The 20193-nt window shown below is 45.3% G+C and overlaps 1 protein-coding gene across 1 annotated transcript in view; it reads right to left on the reverse strand.

The window, feature by feature from the left end:
• Positions 1 to 20193, reverse strand: part of Myo5c (myosin VC) — a 94251-nt gene that overhangs the window by 61651 nt on the left and 12407 nt on the right. The window contains exons 3-10 of the mRNA XM_076848581.2: positions 19900 to 20065; positions 18701 to 18845; positions 17005 to 17161; positions 14628 to 14771; positions 13438 to 13519; positions 12222 to 12329; positions 5942 to 6048; positions 2520 to 2785 (exon numbers count right to left, since the gene is read on the reverse strand). Of these exons, the coding sequence (XP_076704696.2) occupies positions 2520 to 2785; positions 5942 to 6048; positions 12222 to 12329; positions 13438 to 13519; positions 14628 to 14771; positions 17005 to 17161; positions 18701 to 18845; positions 19900 to 20065 (1175 nt within the window). The remainder of the gene's footprint in view (positions 1 to 2519; positions 2786 to 5941; positions 6049 to 12221; positions 12330 to 13437; positions 13520 to 14627; positions 14772 to 17004; positions 17162 to 18700; positions 18846 to 19899; positions 20066 to 20193) is intronic.

The following is a 20193-nucleotide window of genomic DNA, read 5'->3' on the forward strand; positions in this document are numbered from 1 at the left end:
GACCTAAACCTATGACTTAAAATGCCAGAGGTGCGTTGAGTAGAATAGCACTTTGCAGTTGGACAACACTGATGGTCTTCAAGGTCCTTCATAATTTTCCATTTGACCTTCACAGTAACCCTGTAAGAGACCTGTCTAACAGACACAGGAACTGAAATTTGGAGAGGTCCTGTGACTCCCTGGGGGACACACAGCTGGTCTGCTACCGAGTTTACTCCTTCGCTCTGATTCTCAGACCCAGTTCTTTCCAACCAAAGAACATAAGCACACCACAGGCTGGCGAGTCATGGCCTTGGTTTCACTTGAATCTTAAACCTCAAAGCTCACAACTTGGGCTTTACTCATCTTCAAAGAGTAAAGAGTTTACTCGTCCTCCAATGCTTCCTTATTTCCAGGTCAAGCTGAGCTCTCAGAAGTTTCGGGGTCTGCACAGGTGAGGGTTAGTCTGCACACAGGCATGCTGGAGAAAGAGGGAAAGATTTGCTCCACGCTAGAGCTCTGCCTCTTTGAGGGGGCACTTGCATTTTAGAGGGTGACCATGCATTCATGGGTGGCAGCAACCACGTGACTTTTATAATTTCTGAAGAGGAATTCCATTTTTAAATTAAAATTGTAAATATACGGGAACAAGTTCTTGTAATTCACAAATACTCTTGTCTCAGGTTTGTCTGCTTAGATGAAAAAACCAAAGTCTTTATTTCAGTGGTCCACAGGCCCACTGGACCCAGGTCTGGCTGGCCTGCCAGGCTCCTCACTCGCTGCTCCTTCACATTCCCATCCCGCTCACCTCCAGCACACTCACCGACTCCTCCAAGGTATCAGCCCTGTTCCTACCTACCTGTCTGCCTACCCACTGAAACTAAGTCCCCAGAGGGCCTGGACCCTGCGTCTACTCTGTTCCCCACTTACAGCCCAATAGAGTAACTGGCAAATGTTTGTTTATTGGATGAAAATAGGAAATAATATATTCTTAAATATATTACACATAAATATTATACTCTACTATTTATTTACTTATTGGCAGTGCTGGGATTGAACCCAGGAGCACTCTACCACTGAGTACCACCCCATCCCTTTTTACTTTTTACTTTAAGACAGAGTTTCACTAAGTTGCTGAGGCTGGCCTCAAACTTGCTGTCCTCCTAACTTAGTCTCCTGAGTCACTGGGATTAGAGGCATGCACCTTTATTTTTAAAGTTAGTTTTTAAAACACAGAGAAGAACCTGGAATAACAATAGTCACAAATTCCCATCATAATGAAAGAGACGATTTTAAACCAGCCTATTACTTTTTTTTAAAGTTTACTTAAAATTTTACTGGCTGCTCAAATTCTTTCTTGGAACAACATAAGGTAAATAATTTACTAGACTCTCCCAGTAATGTATTAGTATTTTATAACTGTTGACATAAGCCATTATTTGGGAGCCATATGTATTAGAGTCTAAATAAACAGTAACTCTTTTGTGGCATTGTCTCCTGAATCAGCTGTGGGAAGAGCTGACTCTATCTGGGTGAAAGCTCAAGGGCTTGGCAGTGGCCCCTACACCCTCCCCAAGTCCACAGCAGGCAGCAGCAGGGGCGTGAAGTCCCAGGGCACAGCTAGCTCTCCCTTTACATGGGGAGAGTCCGTTGAGCTGCTTGTCACCAGGGTGTGGTGACTTCCAGTCTAGGTGGAATACTCTACAATGCCTTTCATGGGACAACCTTCCCCTTCTCCCCCTGAGAAGCTGGGGGTGGTCCTGAGGGAGGGACAGTGCTGGGTATCTGGGGCCAGTTGCTAACAAACAGAAGCCTGGGTGGTGACAAACCCCTCAAGCCCTGCTCCATGTCAGCTTCTACTCTGCCACTCTGTAGGCATCCTCAGCTAGAGCCGGATCTGAGATTCAGAAAAGCAGGGTGGGTAGAGAGAAGGAAAAGAACAAAGTCCATGGTGAGACCAAGTGTAGATCTTGGGGAGAAGGGGTGGAGCTTATCATCCCACCCTGGGAAAGGCTTTATTTAGGCAGGTGCAAGTGAGAAATTGGGTTTGAATCAGCCTCAGGCCCTGCAGCATGGCCAGGAGCTGGTCAGCTGTGACTGTCACTTCTGTGAACCAGAAAAGTGCCGCAGGGCTGTATGCCTCAGGGGCCTCTGGGGGAAACAGAAGTGGGCTTCAGAGCGCTGAGCTCTCCTGCCAGTGGGGCAGCTGTGAACAAGGTATGTATGGACTCTTTCCAAGCCTTGATTGCCGCAACTCTAAAACAAGGACAGTCGTCATGTTGTTTAAGGACTCAAAAAGAAAGTGCATGGGAACCTATGAGTGCTGGCATGCGATGAGCTCTTGATGTTGGCTGTGATTATTTTCACATTTGCTTATGCACTCTGAATAAAAGATACCATGACCCAGGAGAGTGCACTCTATACATGGAAAACAGAGAATCCCATCCTCGTAACCATGAAAAACACAAAATTCAAAACAGAAGGAAGTGATCACTGACATCTAAGTGAGAAAAAAACAGGCTCACTGAAGAGAATCTTACCCATAAATGTCCAAAACACCAATAAAAGTGTGCTGCTTGCCTGAAAACTGCAATGCTTGGTTAATTCTCTCCACAATGAAGTCAAACAGGTGAGCATAGATCTTTTTGGCCAGCGCATCCCTGGCGTTGATGGCCTGGGGCCTGGTCATGGGTTTCACCACTGTCTCAGAGGTTGTGACAATTTTACGGTTGCATAGCCACTGAGCGACTTTGCCATTCTCCAGACCCAGGAGCTCGCAGAACACCTTCAGGTGACTGTCATCCTCCTTTAAAAGCAAGCACAAACTTTGTCAGGACTGCTCAGACATCTAACGCAGCACCACCCCACCAGTCCTGGTCCTTGTCCCTTGCCTGCACTGGGGCCTGTGTGAGAGTAGAAGAGGAGCTGGCAGGAGGGAGACCAGGCCTAAGGTAGTGGAGCAAATCAGGAGGGACTCTAGTGACACGAATCCCGCACCTGTCCCTGAGCAGGCACCATGGCTGTGATGGTGGGCCCACCAGGGCTGTGTCCCACCTGTACATCTTCATTCTGGTCAAAGAGCATCAATAATGATAGCGGTCATGGAAGCCACTGCCCCTGCTCCTGTGCACGTGGACACAACCCCCAGCCCTCTCTCTTCCCTTGGCACCACACCAGGTCATCTGTCAGGATGTGCACCTACTAGCCCACCTAGTGTAGTCAGGAGTCTACCTAGGTGGGCTGGCCCAGGAGGTGCCCGGGTGTTGTGGCAGACAGAGCTGGTGGGGTTTCCTCGGCTTGGCTAGCTCTTCAGCCAACATGAGGGCTGCAGTGGGGAACTTAGCCTGAATGCACCAAGTGACTCTTACTCCTCCTCCAGGTCTGGGCAGCAAAGCTCCTGTTTATCTTCAGCCAGCGTGGACTGTGGGCTCTTTCCACTTAGCCTGGGGATGTGATGCCATGCAACTCAGCACCATGGATGGTCTCAAGCACGGGACCTTCCATCTCAGCCCAGCAGCGTATCCGTGTGATTGCTTCTTAGAAGCATCAGGATAGGGTGGAGGAAGCAATCTAAAAAGACCTGCCACCTCCTCGCTGTCCATCCACTGCCTTCTGACCAACACCACGATAACTGGTGAGCCTGACCTCCTTGCTGGAGAGGGGACTGGCAGAGTCATTGGTTTCCTTCCTTTTAAGAAGGAACAAAACCTTTTAAGTCAAAAAATTCAGCTATAGGTGAGGCTAGGAAGGAAATGCAAAGATGCAGCAGTTTCAAAAAATTTTTAAAAAGGCTTCAAGTGAATTTAATTTGGCCAACATTCTAAGTGCCTGATTTAAGTGAGTTATATGTGTGTACCAAAGCTAGACCAATGATTATGGAACTGGTAATTTTCTTTCTTTCTTCCTTTCTTTCTCTTTCTTTCTTTTTCCTAGTGGTACTGGTTTTTGAACTCAGGGCTCTATCATCAAGCTACATCTCAGCCCTTTTAATTTTTATTTTAAGAGAAGGTCTCAATAAGTTGCCCAGGCTGGCCTTGACCTTGGGATCCTCCTGCCTCAGCCTCCTGAGTGGCTGGGATTATAGGTGTGCACCCCTGCATCTGGCTAGGGCTGGTAATTTTCTACAAAGATTCTTAGAATACTTAACGAAGAATTTCTTGTCTACCGATTTTAATTTCTCCTCCAAAATGCCACCTTTATGATAAAATTCATGAAATAGAGCTCAATGTGACAACATTTGTTGGGTGGAAATCACACTTTTAGTCTATGAGAGCTCAGCTTCTCTGGGATAAACGAGCAAGGAAATAGGGGGAGCTGTCACTTCAAGCACATTGTATTCTCACCCTGGGTCCAGGTCACCTCTCCCAACTTAATAGCCATTTGAGAATCAACTAAGAGGTGAGGTCTGGACACTGCAGGGATGGAAGGGGAAGAGTTGGAGCAGAAGGAGAATTAGTTCCTGGCCACAGGCAGAGTGCGCCCTCCACTCTGCCTGGCTCTTTCCTCCCTAAACTGCAGGTGCCAGAGAGTTGAGAAATCACAGGTTGCACAAAATTATTGACTGTTCCCATTTTTGGGGACATGAATAAAGACACGGTTATGGGCTGTTTGTGTACCCTCTAAAATTCACACATTCAAGCTATCCTCCAGTGAAATGATATTTGGAGCCAGGGCCATTGGGAGGTAATTAGAGTTAGCTGAGGTCAGGAGGGTGGGGCCCACATGATGGGTTTTAGGAAGAGACAGCAGAGAGCCTGCTGTTTCCACCAAGTGAGGATGCAAGATGAAGGCAGCCATCTGCAAGCTAGGCAGAGTGCGCTCACCAGAACCCAGCTCTGCTGGTGCCCTCATCTCAGACTTCCAGGCTCCAGAACTGGGAGAGAGCAAACTTCAGTGGTCAAAGTCACCCAGTGTATGATTATGGCAGCCAGAGTGGACGAAGACAGAAGTAGTAATACAAAAATTTATAAAGGTGTGCTGATTTTGTGCTTCATGGAAATGTATTTTTAGTACCTGTTGTTCATTTTGTTCTCTTCTTCATGTGGACATTGATGAGACTAACCAAACACACCCCCTACCCCGGATCTCTGCTCATAATATTTGTTGCAGAACAGACTTCTGTTAAGTGTTATCTTGTGTCAATTCAAAACAGTAAACTATTGCAGAATCTAGGTGGGAATATATTCTCAGAGAGGGAGCTGGCACTCTGATGTGGATTGGAGCCGGTGTTAGGATATAGTGTTTTGGCCAAAACTGTTCACTGCCCTGAAGACCCTACGTGATCTGCAACACATACTCCCCGTTTCTGGTCTCATCCACCACCCTGACTCACACTCGCCACTCTCTATATTTGCTGACTTGACTTTTGTTTCTCAGATACCATCTCTTTTCTGAGGGTCTGTGCACTAGCTGCTTCCTCTACTTCCAAAGTTCTCCCCCTAGATATAGATGTGATTTGCATCATCATCTCCTTTGGGTCTCTGCCCGCAGCCACCTTATCAGAAAGGCTCTTCCTGACCACCCTATACAATAGGCACGGCTCCTGTGCAACCCAACCCTGCTTTATTTTCCTCCATGGCAGACATCACCAGCCCTGGAACTTGCAATAGTTTGTTGTGCCTCCTGCCCTCCCTCCCCAGATCACAAGATCCACAACAGAATTTTTATGTTTCAATGCTGTTCTCCAGAGCCCCTGGAACAGAGTGGATGCTTCATAAATATCTGTTGAATTGAAGGAAAAAAAAAAAAAAAGACAAAACAGAGAAACAACCAACCCCCATCTCAAGGGGAGGAGGGTCTCTTCTTTGAAAACAACCCCAGGAAACCCTGGCTTCCTCCTTCCTGCTAAACCAGTCTGCCCAGCTGGTCCAACTGAGCCTGGTGCTAATGCAAAGGCAGCTCAACTGTGAGCCCTGCTTCCCACAAACCTCCCACCCAGAAAGGACAAACAAACAGGACTCACACTAATGAAGGATCTCTCATTGCCCACTGCTGTGATCTGCACGTTGCCCAGGTGCAGGATGGCTGCCAGAATCTTAAAAACATCCATCTGAAAATCCTCCTTGAAACCTGAAAACAAATATTTCCCCAAATTAGGGATGCTGCATCTCTTTTCTTCCTAGTAAGAGAAGCACCTGGATCCTTTCAAGACCCTCTGGTACCATCAGTGCAAAAAGCTGGGACAGGGAGCATGAAGCAGGCCCAGGGACAAGCCGGCTCACTGTTCTCTCAGTCAACACTCCTGTACACACAAGGCGAACACTGCTTCCCCTCTGCCATGGCTGCCGGGGAGCAGCGCAAAAGCGAATGTCAGAGTAGCCGTTGTATGTGGGGTTCCTAGGAGAATCAGCTCTTATTTATTGTATGCTTTCTTTATTTAGAAGGTTTTTCTTTTCTCTTTCTGCTTGTGAGTCCCTGGAATTCTCTTTGAAGTGGGATGCCGGTGGGATCCCATCTGCCCCTCTGGATTCTCTGCTCTCAGGAAACTGACCTCTGTGGACCAACGCAATGGGCTCTCATGCCCTCTGGCCCCTGGCTGGGTTGGATTAGTGGGGAGCCCTAGCAGATCAAAGAGAAGGAGGAAAGGAAGTTCTAAGCATGTCTTCCCCTGGCCCTGGGGGAAGTTGCCTCTGACCGGCCGTGTGGCCAGAGGTCCCCACTCCTGACCTGATACTGACTTGACCTAAATCTCCTTGGAGGCTCTCAGAACACTTCTGGGCCTGAAAGGGAGGGCGCAGAGAACAGCCCTGCTGCTGTCCCAGGGTCTCCACTGCCCCTGGGTCTTGCCTAGGCACCACCTACTTCTTTGTGTTTGTCCCTTCATAAGTAGACCAACCCTCTTCAATCCTATTTTGAGTTTACTGCATGTTTCCCCAGGGCCTTGGTTGATGTGGGTGGAATATGAGTTATGAATATATTATACATCCAGTCCTCGTGAGAGGATCAGCACACCTCCTGGAACTGCAAAGAAATGACATTAGCTGCTGGCAAGACTTTGTTATTAGCCCTGAAAATCACAATAAAGAAGCTGCCAGCTGAGAGCCGGGCTTTGCTGGGTCAAGTTCCCTCCAGTGTGTGTTAGTGGCAGTGTGCTGAGTCCAGGAGCGGGGACAGACACCTGGGCTCTCTCATAGCACTATCCAAGCTCCTGAGTCCACACTGGAGTGGAGGCCGATGCCTCCCCTGACTCCCTCTAAGCAAAATGGAGCAGTTCCCAAGCCCAAAGAAGAGCGACTACCACCCACTCTTCTCACTTGAGGAAACCTGGAATATTTTATTAGCAGGTAGGTAACATGCTTACATAATTCCAGGACCTAATGAGTCTTCTCTGCTTCAAAGCCTAAATAAAGCTGAAATCCCCAAAGATTCCAAACCAAAAATATCTGGGAGACCCCAGCTCAAACCCAGTCCAGGCATTTGCTGCCTTCCCATGGGAGCTAGCTAACCCCCAGCCTCCCCTGCCACACACACAACATGAAGGACGGATGTGTCTCCCAGGTCATCCACCCAAATAAAGGTAAGTAAGGGGAGAAGCAAAGCAACTAAAAATGCAGAGACTGGGAATCTTCTCCTGGCACTCCTATCAGTTCTCTGTGATCCATAATGAAACCCTTCACTACTCCATGCCTTCTACAAAGAAAAAGGTGGAATAAGTACTCTGAAGTGATGTGTGAAGTCAAAGTCACATGAAAGTAACACCGGCCTGGATTAGACTATGAGGAGCAGCAGCCTGGAAGTGGTCCTCCAGCCTGAGGTCCAGGCGAGGTCTGGCCATTTCCTGGCTGTTCTTTCTGTCAGAGGTCAGAGGTCATGGCAAGGATCAGTGGGTGAATCAAATGAGGAAGAAAGAGCAGAGAAAAAAGTGCTTTCTACCAAAACTCTCCACCTTCTGCTTCCTCAGGGGGCTGCTTCTCAGCCAGTTGAGATACCTCGGAGCAGGACCAGAAAGAAAGCGCGTGGGACCCCAGCAGTCCCTGTTCTCAGTACTTTCATCTAATGCTCAGGACAACTATATGAAGTGCTAGAATTGTTCCCATTTTACAGAGGAGGAAACGAAGGCATAGAAATGTTAGGAAACTCACCCAAGGTCACCCTAGGTGTTTATTATATAGGCAGCTTAGCACCAGTGCCCACTGCAGTACGTGACAAGACCTGCAGAGTTCATCAAGCCATCCTGACTTCACCCCATGTGTTCTAGGACCCGGGGCCAGCCAAAGGAAAGGACTCTGAGCAGAGTCCAGAGGCTCATTCACTGGGCATGGTGTGGAGTGGATTTGAGTATTGAACCAGATGGTCTCGATGCTAAGTTGCCCATTTCTCTATAACAAACACCACCAATAGATGAGTCAACCAACAACCATTAAGTTACCAAGCACTTTTCTTTTTTTTTTTTTTTTTTTTGGAACCAGGAATTGAACTCCAGCCACATCCCCAGTCCTTTTCATTGTTGGTTTTGAGACAGGGTCTCACTAAGTTGCTTAGGGCCTCAATAAGTTGCCAAGGCTGGCTTTGAACTTGTGCTCCTCCTGCCTCAGCCCCTTGAGCTGCTGGGATTACAGGCCTGTGTCACCATGCCCAGTGAGAAAATTTTAAACAGGATGATGTGCCCAAGTGAGTTATAAGCCTCCATATGATTCAAGATAGGCAGTCTGCCCTGGAGATGATCTCTAAGAAAGATAATACCAAGATTCAATCAAAAAGACAAGTCAATGGGATCAGAAGTATAAGTAAGGGATTTGCATTGTTAGATGTGCTGTTCTAGGTTTCCATGGTGACAGAGAAATCCCATTGCTGGGTTGTATAATAAGGTAGCTGTTAGTCACACGTGGCTGTGAGAACTAGAAACATGCCTAGTACAACTGAGGAATTGAATTTTACATTTTATTTCACATTGGTTAAAAGTAAATGGAACAGTCACTTGCAGCTGTGGCTTCTGGGTTGGAAAGCACAGGTTTAGAGATCATGAAATTGACATAGCACTTGACCACTGTTTGTGGGGTCATGTGATGATGGCAATCTCCGGGTGACTATGAGGTTATCTGGTCCCATCCTACACAGTCAGTGGAACTCTGGCACCTGCCTGGCATGGGGTCATTGGGAGACTTCCAAGTTTAGACAAGATACACTGGGATGAAGCAGGCTTCATAAAACCCACAGTTTATGAGAAAACCCTAAAGAACTCAGCATCCATGTCCACTCCACCATCTAGGATGGGGGTCAGCAAAGGTTTTCTTATGAGGCTCTTCAGGCCCTAAGGTCTATGTCACTGTTACTCAACCCTACCAATGTAGCACAAAAACAGCCCGAGATAATACATAAACAAATGAGGATGGCTGTTTTAATAAAGTTAGATTTTCAAAACTTGCCAGAGTGCTCACCCTGGGTCTAGGACATTTTTTAGTGATTGCTTTCATGGAAGTGCCCTGACCTCTCACACTGACACAGCATGGCACAGCTCCTAGACCACTTTAGACACTGGCTCTTACTCCTTGTAACATCCCTAAAGAGACCTGGCAGCAGTGATGCTGTATGATTTCTGAGGCTGGTTCACAGACAGTCCTGCATGTCCCATCTAAACCTTTTGCAAATGGCTCTGGAGGAAGCTGGTTACAAATAACAAGTCTGTCTACCCTGAGGCCAGCATGCTGTGAGGAAGTCCAGGGATAAGGCCACTGAAGTGAGAGATGCCCACCCAGCCCCAGAAGTTCTAGCTGTCACAGCCCTCAAGAGAGGAAGATTCAGAGGATCCAGTTCCTGCTACAGTCATGTGAGAGTCCCCAAGTAAGATATTCCCCACCTGAGTCAAGTCAACCCAGAAGCAAAAGATATACTAAGGAGCTGTCACTTGAAGCCACTGAAATGAGGAAAACAGCAATAGATAATTGGAATAAATAGGTATTTTCATATCTCCACTGTACAGATGGGGAAACTGATACCCAGAAGTAATGACTGACACTTGCCAGGTCACAGGTCATGTTTGCATAAAAAAACTGGAGAAAATGCTTGACAACAAATAAATAAATACAGAATTGAAAGGTCTAATTGCCAATGCAAGGCATTAAGAGAACACGGAAATCATCAACTATCATCTTTGAATAACTAGTCCTGGGAATAAGCAGGTTTTGCCTGATTCTAGATTTCTTCAGCCATCCCTGCCCCTGGCTGAGGTCCCCTATCTTTCCACCCGTCTACCACATACAACAGGGTGGTAGCCCTGTTACTAGGGGAGTGGCGGGTTGCTGTCTTCTACCTCTCCACAAAACTCCAAGAGCTGTGTCTACAACTCTAGGCCTGTGTGCAGGGCTGGGACCGAGGGCAAACCAGGTTAGGCGCCAGGGCCACCCTCTGCACTTTCTGACTCGGAGAGTGAGTACCTCTCTGGCCTCATCCTAGTCTCAGCTCTGGTGGCATGGAAATTTGTGGAGGTAATCTAATTTGTGTGATACAATAGGAATAACTGCTGCAAACTGCTGATCTTCCATAATTATAAGCTGTGTGAGAAGAGGAGATGGTTTAATGCAAGCAATGGTTTGAGATGGGACAGTAGGGGGCAGAGAGAGAGAGAGAGAGAGAGAGAGAGAGAGAGAGAGAGAGAGAGAGAGAGAGAAAAGGCAGACAGCAGTATTGGCCAAGCACCTGCTGGGTGATGGCCGTGGCTAAGGCTCTTATGTACATTTCCTTGCCAACTGTCGTGAAAGGTCAGGATGTTGCCATTGTATAAGTCAGAAACTGAGTCTCAGAGAGGGCAACCTCCTGAGTCATGCCAACTAGGATGTCAACTGAAAGCCTACACTGTATTTCCTTTCTGTCATTGCTCTGTGAGGAGGAGGGAGTGAGTACCCAGGAGGATAAAGGGGGTCGGGCAAGGCTGGGGTTGTGGCTCAGTGGTAGAGCACTCGCCTAGCATGTGTGAGGCTCTGGGTTTGATCCTCAGCACCACATTAAATAAATAAATAAACAAATAAATAAATAAATGGAGATATTAAAAAAAAGGGGGGGGGCACAGTCAGGGCAGGCACGGGGACCAAGGTCTCCTTGAACTTGGCCAGAGCTGGGCTAACTGTCCCTGTCTCATAGCCATGCTTCCTCTCAATGGAGTCTGTTACAGAAAAATTGAGATTATGTCTACAACTATTTTAAAAAACTGTTAATCAGTACCAAGAGTGTTTATCTTATTAAGAAATGTGTAAATCACCCTTCTTGCAAGCAGTTTTGAGGGAGCAGAATCTGAGAATAATTTTGCTTAGGAAACCGTCTGGTTTTCACTCTGAATTATCCAACTTTACTCCTCTTTCCTATTACTTTGATAGATTTTAATCTCAAATTATTTGACTTTTACCTTCAAATATAGCTAATCAGGCCACAGCAAAGGAAACAGTGGCCTGAGATTTCATTAGGATGTAAAATGGCTTATTCTCTCACACTCATCAGAAGTTTGACAGGCGGTTACATGCGGATGTCTAGACAAATATAAAATGAGAATGTAAATGACTATTTTTATCCTTCTGAACATGAGCTCCGAGTGGGACAACGACTGCAGAGGAAGACTGAGACCCTCTGGCTGCCCTGTGAGACACCTTGCTCCCTCGGGGTCTCCATCCAAGTGAGTTATTTGGTTTTTTATATAAACATGAGATATTTTAAGACCTCAGAGAGCAAAAAACCAGTTCTGCTCCACATTAACCATGAGATTTTGGATAAATCACTACCCACCTGTAGGCCTTAGTTTGTATTGTAAAATGGGAAAATACCAACACCCACTTCATGGGGTGGTGGAAAAGTTAGAATGAGTTAATACAGGTGATAAAGTGCTTTGGATGGAGCCCCATGCATGGGAGGCTCCACAGAAGTATTTACCGTCTCATTAGCCTCCTTATCAAGATCCTCTGGAGTCCAAGTTGGGTCAACAACTCTCTTCTGAACTGAACCAGAACTCTGCGTCACCACTTTTCTCCATAGAAGCTCAGAGAGCTTAGGAGCATCCGCAGGCGTGAAGCCCATGCCTCTAACAGCCGGTCAGCAAGCCCGAGGGCAAAGTGAGGGACTTCTTGGCTCTTCTAAGGGCCTTGGCCACTCAGTCTGCAAATATGTTCTGAGTGGCTTATCTTGAAATTAGAGTTTACTAGGAGTCTTCAAAACACAGAGATGCTGGGATCCCTGATTTTTCTCTTCTTTCTTTGATTTTCTTTTTCTTTTATTTTTTAGGAAATGGCCATAGCCTGGAGTAAGATATTTTTACTTACCCAGAAGCTTGAAGGTCTTCTGAGTCTCTACCATGTCAGCTCGGTCATTCACACCCTCGATGACAGTACTGCCTCCCATTCTTGTATAATTAAATTCTTCTGCACTCCCTGAGACAAAAAAAAGTAAGATATACATAGTTACCAGACACAAGAAGGGAAACTCACACTGGATGAGCTATATCAAACACTTCACATGCTTTCCACTTATGCCTTAGGATTCTACGTTGCAGATGTAGAAGCTGGGCTCCAAAAAGCAAATGACTCTCAAGAGCCCACAGCTGACAGCAGGGCAGGAATTTAGGCCTAACTCTAAAATGTATTTTTGTTCCTGCATTAACACTTTTGCACAACTTTATTGAGGCTTATTGAATATATAATAAACTTCATACATTTAAGATGTACAATTTGATGAGTTTTGACATAAATATGCCCTTACAAAGCCACCACACATGCACATTTAATATTCAAACAACAAAGGACCCTTCAGAAAGCTCTTGTGCATGTTTGCTTCTTATATTCTGTTGGTATTAAGCCTGGGTATTATCTTCATGTAAAATCTGCAGAAACTTAGATTCCAAGAGTGCAAGCAATTTCTCCAGAATGAGAATGTGTGAGTTCAACTCCAACACACTCAAAAGTTACCTCTGACAATTCTCACCCATCAGAGGAAAGAGGGAGGAGAGCTGTGTCAGCCATGGTGAAGGCCATTAGTGCTGAAGGACAAATAGCTGTACATCTAAACTGTCCTTGAAGTATAGTTAACTATGACTTCAAATAACAAATGGCCTCTAGCTTATCAAATTATGATAGAGGGGCCTTGTTTAGGAAGATGGGGTGAAGCCGTACATGTTAGAAAAACAACTCTCTAAGGATGCTCCAATAAAAATAAACCCTGGAGACTGCAGCAGTAAGCAAAGCCAGTTGTCGGCAGTCTTTACTGAGGTGATTCTAGCTTAATGACCATAATCATCCAATAAGTTGTGAGAAGAGCCCCCAGGGCTGATGCGACTCCTGTCCTGGACTCACCCTCCACCCCAACCAGAATGTATTTTCTTAGGAAGATGTATCAACTCCATCCCTGAAACCAAAGGATATTTTCTGTCTTTAGACAAAAGACAAACTTTTCAAAAGTTGTGTTATACTAGTAAGAAGAAATTAACCAACAATATAAACCTTTACAAAAAAGAGATATTTCTATACACCATTCATCACATACCCAGTCTAAGATGTTTAAATTCCGACTGTTGTGCAGACGCGCAAAGCTGATAGAAAATGTGGTAATTCCGTTCATTTTCTGACTGTAGAATAAAGAAAAGAACTCAAAATTATACCACTTTTTTTGCAAGTAAAAGTTCCAGGTTTATAATGAGAGGAGTCTAGATGGCTAATTTGGATGTACAGTTCTGTTCATCCAAATTAGGACTAGGGATTTAGCTCAGTGGTGAAGTGCCCCTGGGTTCAATTCCCAGTACCTGTCCTCCAAAAAAAAATTTTTTTTTAAGTCTTTGCATTACAATTATTGGAGCAGTATTTAGTAACAACCAAGACCATGTGGACACCCATATTCATGGCCAGCTCACAAGCAAGCCTGTCCTCTCAACTGATTGAAAACTGGGTGACCAGAGATCTTCCAAATAGTGACCACGAAGAAAATGTTATTAAATGAAAACATCCATGGAATGGCCATGATGTAATTCATACCAGATGAAACTTGAGAATTCCTGAAATACAGTACAAGGTTTCCCGTTGTTCTTCTAGGCCAAGACTATGAGAAGTTTCTATATTTTACCGATGAAAAAGCCTTTCTCCTGGCCCATTCCCTCACTAGCTCTAATCCCATTCCTTCCCAATATGAAAACCAGGCCAACTGCTTAGCCTATTTCAGTTTTTGTCTTCTATAAAGATACCTTGATTTTTTTTTCTGGTATTAGAGATTGAACTCAGGGGCATGTGACCACTGAGCCCCAGCCCCAGCCCTATTTTGTATTTTATTTAGAGAAAGGGTCTCACTGAATTGTTTAGTGCCTCACTATTGCTGAGGCTGGCTTTGAACTCATGATCCTCCTATCTCAGCCTCCTGAGCTGCTGGGATTACAGGAGTGTACCACCTGCACCTGGCAGATTTTTTAAACTATAAGGATTTTTTTTTCAAATTAAAAAGCCACAGCCTTTTCTCTCAATCATATTACTACTCCACTGATACTGAACCCACCCATCCACCAGTTTTTGCTCTTAATACACAGAGGAAAACAAACAAACAAAAAAGAACTTAAACTGCAAATGAAAAATGAGAAAACATGATTCTTCTGATCTCAGAACAATATATATTGACTGTTAAGTATATACATCTATGTAATATTTTAGAAGTTGGGAAAAAGGAAATTTAACTAATACTTTTATTCTTACTTGAAAGACAACTCTGGATTTCTCCAGGAGGTAGGTTCTCATGTTGGCTCCTATAATCTGATTTCTCTCATCAAAGCTGATTTCTGTGTACTTCCCGAAACGACTGCTGTTGTCATTGCGTGTGGTCTTGGCATTTCCAACAGCCTATAAAACAGAGGACTTTCTTGAAATAGAGTTTAAAGATCGATTCTGAAGGCTGAGGCAGGAGGATTGCAAGCTCAAGGTCAACCTCAGCAACTTAGTGAAACCCTTGACAACTTAGTGAGACCCTGTCTCAAAATGAAAAATAAAAAGGACTAGGGATTTAGCTCAGTGGTAAAGTGCCCCTGGGTTCAATTCCCAGTACCCGTCCTCCAAAAAAAAAAAATTTTTTTTTAAGTCTTTGCATTAAAATTACTGGAGCAGTATTTAGTAACATCCAAGACCATGCTCTGGCAGGCAGGTCTGACTCAGAGAAATGTCTGGGGTCAGAGAAGGCGAAAAGCAGCTGGAGGCACACAGGGAACATGGTCCAACATGCACATCTGTCCTAGGCTCCCCTCATCCCCGCTGAGAGACACTGGGGAGGAACAGAAGCATGGGTTTTGCCATTTTGTGGCCATGGGGTCCATTTCTGCTCTCTGTATAATGTTGTGAAAGTTATTTCAGCTGGGCGTGGAGGTGCACACCTGTAATCCCAACAGCTCAGGAGGCTGAGGATTGTGAGTTAAAAGCCAGCCTCAGCAACTTAGCGAGGGCCTAAGCAACTCAGAGAGATCCTGTCTCAAAATAAGAAATAAAAAGGGCTGGGGATGTGGTTGAGTGATTAAGTGCCCCTGGGTTCAATCCCTTATTTAAAAAAAAAAAAAAGTTATTTCAGCTATCCAAGTCTCAGTTCCTCTATCTGTAATGTGGAAATAACATGCTTCTTTACCGTTATGGACTGAAAGCTTGCACTCCCACCTCCAATCCATGCATTAAAATCCTAACCCTATGTGTTGGTATTAGGAAGTGCTACTTTTGGGAGGTAATTGGGTCACGAGGATGGAGCCCTCACAAATGGGATTTAATATCCATATACAAGGGACCCCAGAGAACTCTTGTTCTCATTTTTAGCCTTATGAGGGTACAGTGAGAAGATGGCCCATCTGCAACCCAGAAGAAAGTCCTCACTGGAACCCAACATGCTAGCACCCTCACTTTGAGTCTCCATAACTATAAAATACATTTCTGTTGTTTATAAGCCACCCTGTCCATGATACTTGGTTATAGTATCTTGAACTGACAGTTGGGAGGAGCAAATGAAATAATATGAAGTGCCTCAGTTCATCCATGTTCCAAATATTATACATGCTCAATTAAAAGTTCACATCCTCCATTCAACCTGTATTTTTTTCAAATAAAAATTTAGACATTGATGAACCTTTTTTTTATTAATTTATTTATATGTGGTGCTGAGAATCAAACCCAGTGCCTCACACATGCTAGGCAAGCGCTCTACCACTGAGTCACAACTCCAGCCCCTCAACCTGTATTTTAAACCTTATTCCCTTAGTACTTCCTTACTCAAACTTTATTTTCAACCAAAAGAATTCTGCTCTTTCAGACCTCCTACACTGTGGGCCTGATTTGTGCTTTCTGCTTCTGTTGTTGAATTCCATTACTCCTCTGCCTGAGCACCTTACTATGTTCCATGCAGAAGGACTCTTCTTGTGCACACACACTGCTCTTCCTGCCCAGGTCATGATGATTTTGTCAGCATGTTTGCTGTGCACTATGTGCTGCACACATGATTAGCATAAATGAACCAATTAGACATGATTCCACCTTCATGGAGCTTACAGTCAAGTGGAGAGACAAACTCTAAATAAATAATCATAACTCATCATTGCCCCTTGACAACTTTCCTGTTGCCATCTTGGATAGTAATTTGTGTTTCTATTTAGCAGCCTATGGCCTCACTGAGTTGCTGAGGCTGGCTTTGAACTTTGACCAAAGCCAGAAGAATCAGCTTGCAAAACTCTTGAATATGGCACACTCAGCTCATGAAAATTGATGCCAGCTGGCTGGAGAGCACCAGTGCCTCCGTGCGCCTGTGGTGGCTATGGAGGGCATCTTCCCTGGGACATCAGCAGCAAACAGGGGACTCCTGAAATCCAGTCATAGAGTTTCTAGTCCAGCAGGCAGAGAAGAGCCTTGGAGGGAGTAATCTCTGCCCCAATCTCCTTCAGATCCCCTGGGAAGCCAGGTCCTTGTTCCTTCCCACCTGACTTCTTTGGTTTTTAAAAGATGGGAACTTGCATTAGCAAGGATGACATACACACACAGGCCGACCCACATCTCCACCATGACACACTGCTGCCTGGCCCCCCACCTGCCTCCTTCCACAGGAACACACCTCGGTGATGGGATTGGACGCCAGGACCTTGTCCTCCACGTGAGCGTTGCTGCTGGACTTGCTGACGGTGGCGAAGTACCTCATGGCATAGCGAGCAGACACCGTCTTTCCAGCTCCCGACTCCCCGCTCACAATTATTGACTGATTTCTATTGTTTCTAAAGCAGATAAACGAAAGAGTTTTAAAATATTATTATTTTTTCTTTTCTCAGTGTTGGGAATCGAACCCAGGGCCTTGTGCATGACAGGCAAGCGCACTACCACTGAGCTACATTCTTTAAAACATTAATCTCTTGCCATTAAAAAAATGAATTCTGCCTGGACAAAATCCAGCGTAGGCCACATAGTGGGACTTTTAAAAATAATATTAAGAATAAAAGGGACAATTAAGAAAAATACAGACAAACCTGAAGGCAAACTTCGTTTTATCACTATAAACATTTCAGCGAATTTCTTTCTAGTCTTTTCTCCCCGTGTGATCATGCAGAACACATGATCCTGCTACGTTCCCCATTGAGGGTCCCCAAGCCCAATCCCAGGTTCATTGGTCCACTAGGAGGAGTCAGCATTTCAGCATAATAGCTATGCCTGTGGTTCAGATTAATTATAGCAGAGAATTCAGAGAAAAGTCAGCAAAGAAGCACATGGCAAATCAAAGGAAACCAGGTGCAAACTTCTAAGGGTCCCCACCCCCGGTGCCCCCGCCCCGCCGCCCCCCCCCCCCCCCCCCCCCCCCGCAGTCCAGCGACTTGCGACAGGCCTCCAGCAATGAATCTAAAGGCACAGGTAAAACTTCCCCTCCTGGGGAAGCTCTTTGGGGCTTCACATACCCACCCCTGGCCTAACACATACCCAAATCCCAGACTCCCAGAAGGAAAGCACCTATTCAGCAACAACCACACTGTTCACACAATGTACCTCATTTTCGGTACAATGAATGAGCCACTTCAGTAGTTAGGAAGTGGTGGGAAGTGTCCTGAAGTCCGAGGCCAACCACAGGTCTGCTGGCAAGGTCTGTGAAAGCACAGCAGCCTGGCCTGTCAGCCCCTTTGTGCATGTTCCACTGAAATGCAAAACCACCTCAGATATTATTTTTGAGAGCAATTATTCTGAATATGCTCAGGAACACGTGTACCCTATAAACCAACGTGCTGTTACATAATTTCTCTAAATTAAAAAAAAAATGCATTGAACTTTTCATGCCACAAGAAGGTGGTGATCGAGTGATTCTGTTCTATGTATCGAGCACTGCTTCTGAGCCAGGTGCTTGCCGAACACTTCACACACATACTCAATTAAACTTCACAAAAATCCTAGGACATACGTAAATCTATTTTGCAGATGAGTAAAATCTGTGCTTGTCTGTCATTAAACACTGCCTCCTTGAATGGGTTTTTAAAAAAAAAAACTTAAGCATTTTACCATGTAAAATCAGACTTTCTCCAATCAAGCCGACTGCAAGAGAAACGTGCTATTCCCAGATGGGCAGGACTGACTTTTAACTCTCCAGAAGGAACAAAACCCAGGAAACTCAGTCCAGACAGGTCATTATGCTGTAGCCATCACGGGCTACTGAGTACAGGTCATCTACTCAACAAACCATCCCTCTGGTCTGACAGTCTCCTTCCATGAGCCCAGCCAGCAAGTGCAGGGAGGGTTGGGCGAGCTTGAGGAAGGCCAGCCTGGCAGGAAGCTACCTGGCCATCTGCTTGTAGGCCTCTTCTGCCACGGCAAATATGTGTGGGTCCATGTCGCCCATGTTCTGCCCGCTGTAGGCATGGATGATGGCATCCCCATATATGGGCAGCTGCTTATAGGGATTCATGGCCACCAAAATGATTCCTGTGGAAAGACATGAGATGTAGTTAACAGCAGTCTTACAGTCACCCACTGCTGTGATTTAAAAGTGTTCCACAAAATTCACCTGTTAGAAACTTGATTCCCATATTCATATGTTAGTGGTATTTGGAGATGAGCCTTTGGGATTGGGATTAGATGAGGTCATGAGGGTGGGGACCCCATGATGGCATCAGTGGCTTTATAAGAAAAGGAAAAGACCTGAGCTAGCCCACTTGCTGTCTCACCAAGTGATGCCCCATACCATGTGTTGGGGGCCCTCGCAGATGCTGTGCCTTGCTCTTAGACTTCCTGACCTCTAGCCATGAGCCAGATAAACTTCTATTCTTTTTTAAAATTTTTTTGGTGCTGGGTACTGAACCCAGAAGTACAAACCACTGAGCCACATCCCCAGCCCTTTTTTATATTTTATTTAGAGACAGTCTTGCTGAATTGCATAGGGCCTTGCTAAGTTGCTGAGGCTGGCTTTTCGATCCTCCTGCCTCAGCCTCCTGAGCCACTGGGATTAGGGGGTGTGTGCCACCACATCTGGCAACTTCTATTCTTTATAAAATACTTAGCTTCAGGTATTTTGCTATGGCAACAGAAAACAGACTAAGACACCCATCTCTCCAAGTTCTTTTAGGAAACCCCAGCTCTGCCACTTAACTAAACCAGCTTGACTTTGTCAGATCACTTGATGCTCTGAATCTTGGTTCCCTGATGATCACCTGTATCTCTGGGATATTCTGATGTTTGAATGAGACGAATGAGATGACAGGTGGGAAATGTACCCAAACTGAGAGGCTTTTGTCATTTGCAGTGTAACTGTAATAATAATACCAGTGTCCCAGTAAGTGATCAATGTATCAAATCCAATGAAAGACTTAAACACAAGCCTTGTTATTTTGTTTTTCTAAGCAGTCCAGTCTTAGTTCTTGTGGACTCTTCTCCCCCCATAGACACTTTTCACAGCAGATCCTAGATGCTCAGTATAAACATGATAAAAACAATCGGGAAGCTCTAGACAGCAGGCGTTCAGGTTCAGGTCCTTCCTTACCGCTGTAGGTGTAAATGAGTTTGGACTCTGCAAAGCGGATTCTGAGATTGTGGAGCACTGCAGGCTCGTGGAGATAGCTGAGGGCGGTGAGGTCATTCTCGCCCACAAGGATGTCAGGATTCCTGAGAGGAGGCAGTGATCCTGGGTCAATGGGATAATCCAGCTCCTGTGGGCAAAGACGAAATTAAACTTTTGAAAAGACAAGACTTTTAGCATTTCTGCAGACCACTGGCTTTTTTTCTATCTACCTCCTGTAGACTCATCACTGACACTGAAAAACAAGCTTTCAAAGTG

The sequence above is a fragment of the Callospermophilus lateralis genome, chromosome 3 (assembly GCF_048772815.1).
Source record: "Callospermophilus lateralis isolate mCalLat2 chromosome 3, mCalLat2.hap1, whole genome shotgun sequence".
Lineage (NCBI taxonomy): Eukaryota > Metazoa > Chordata > Mammalia > Rodentia > Sciuridae > Callospermophilus > Callospermophilus lateralis.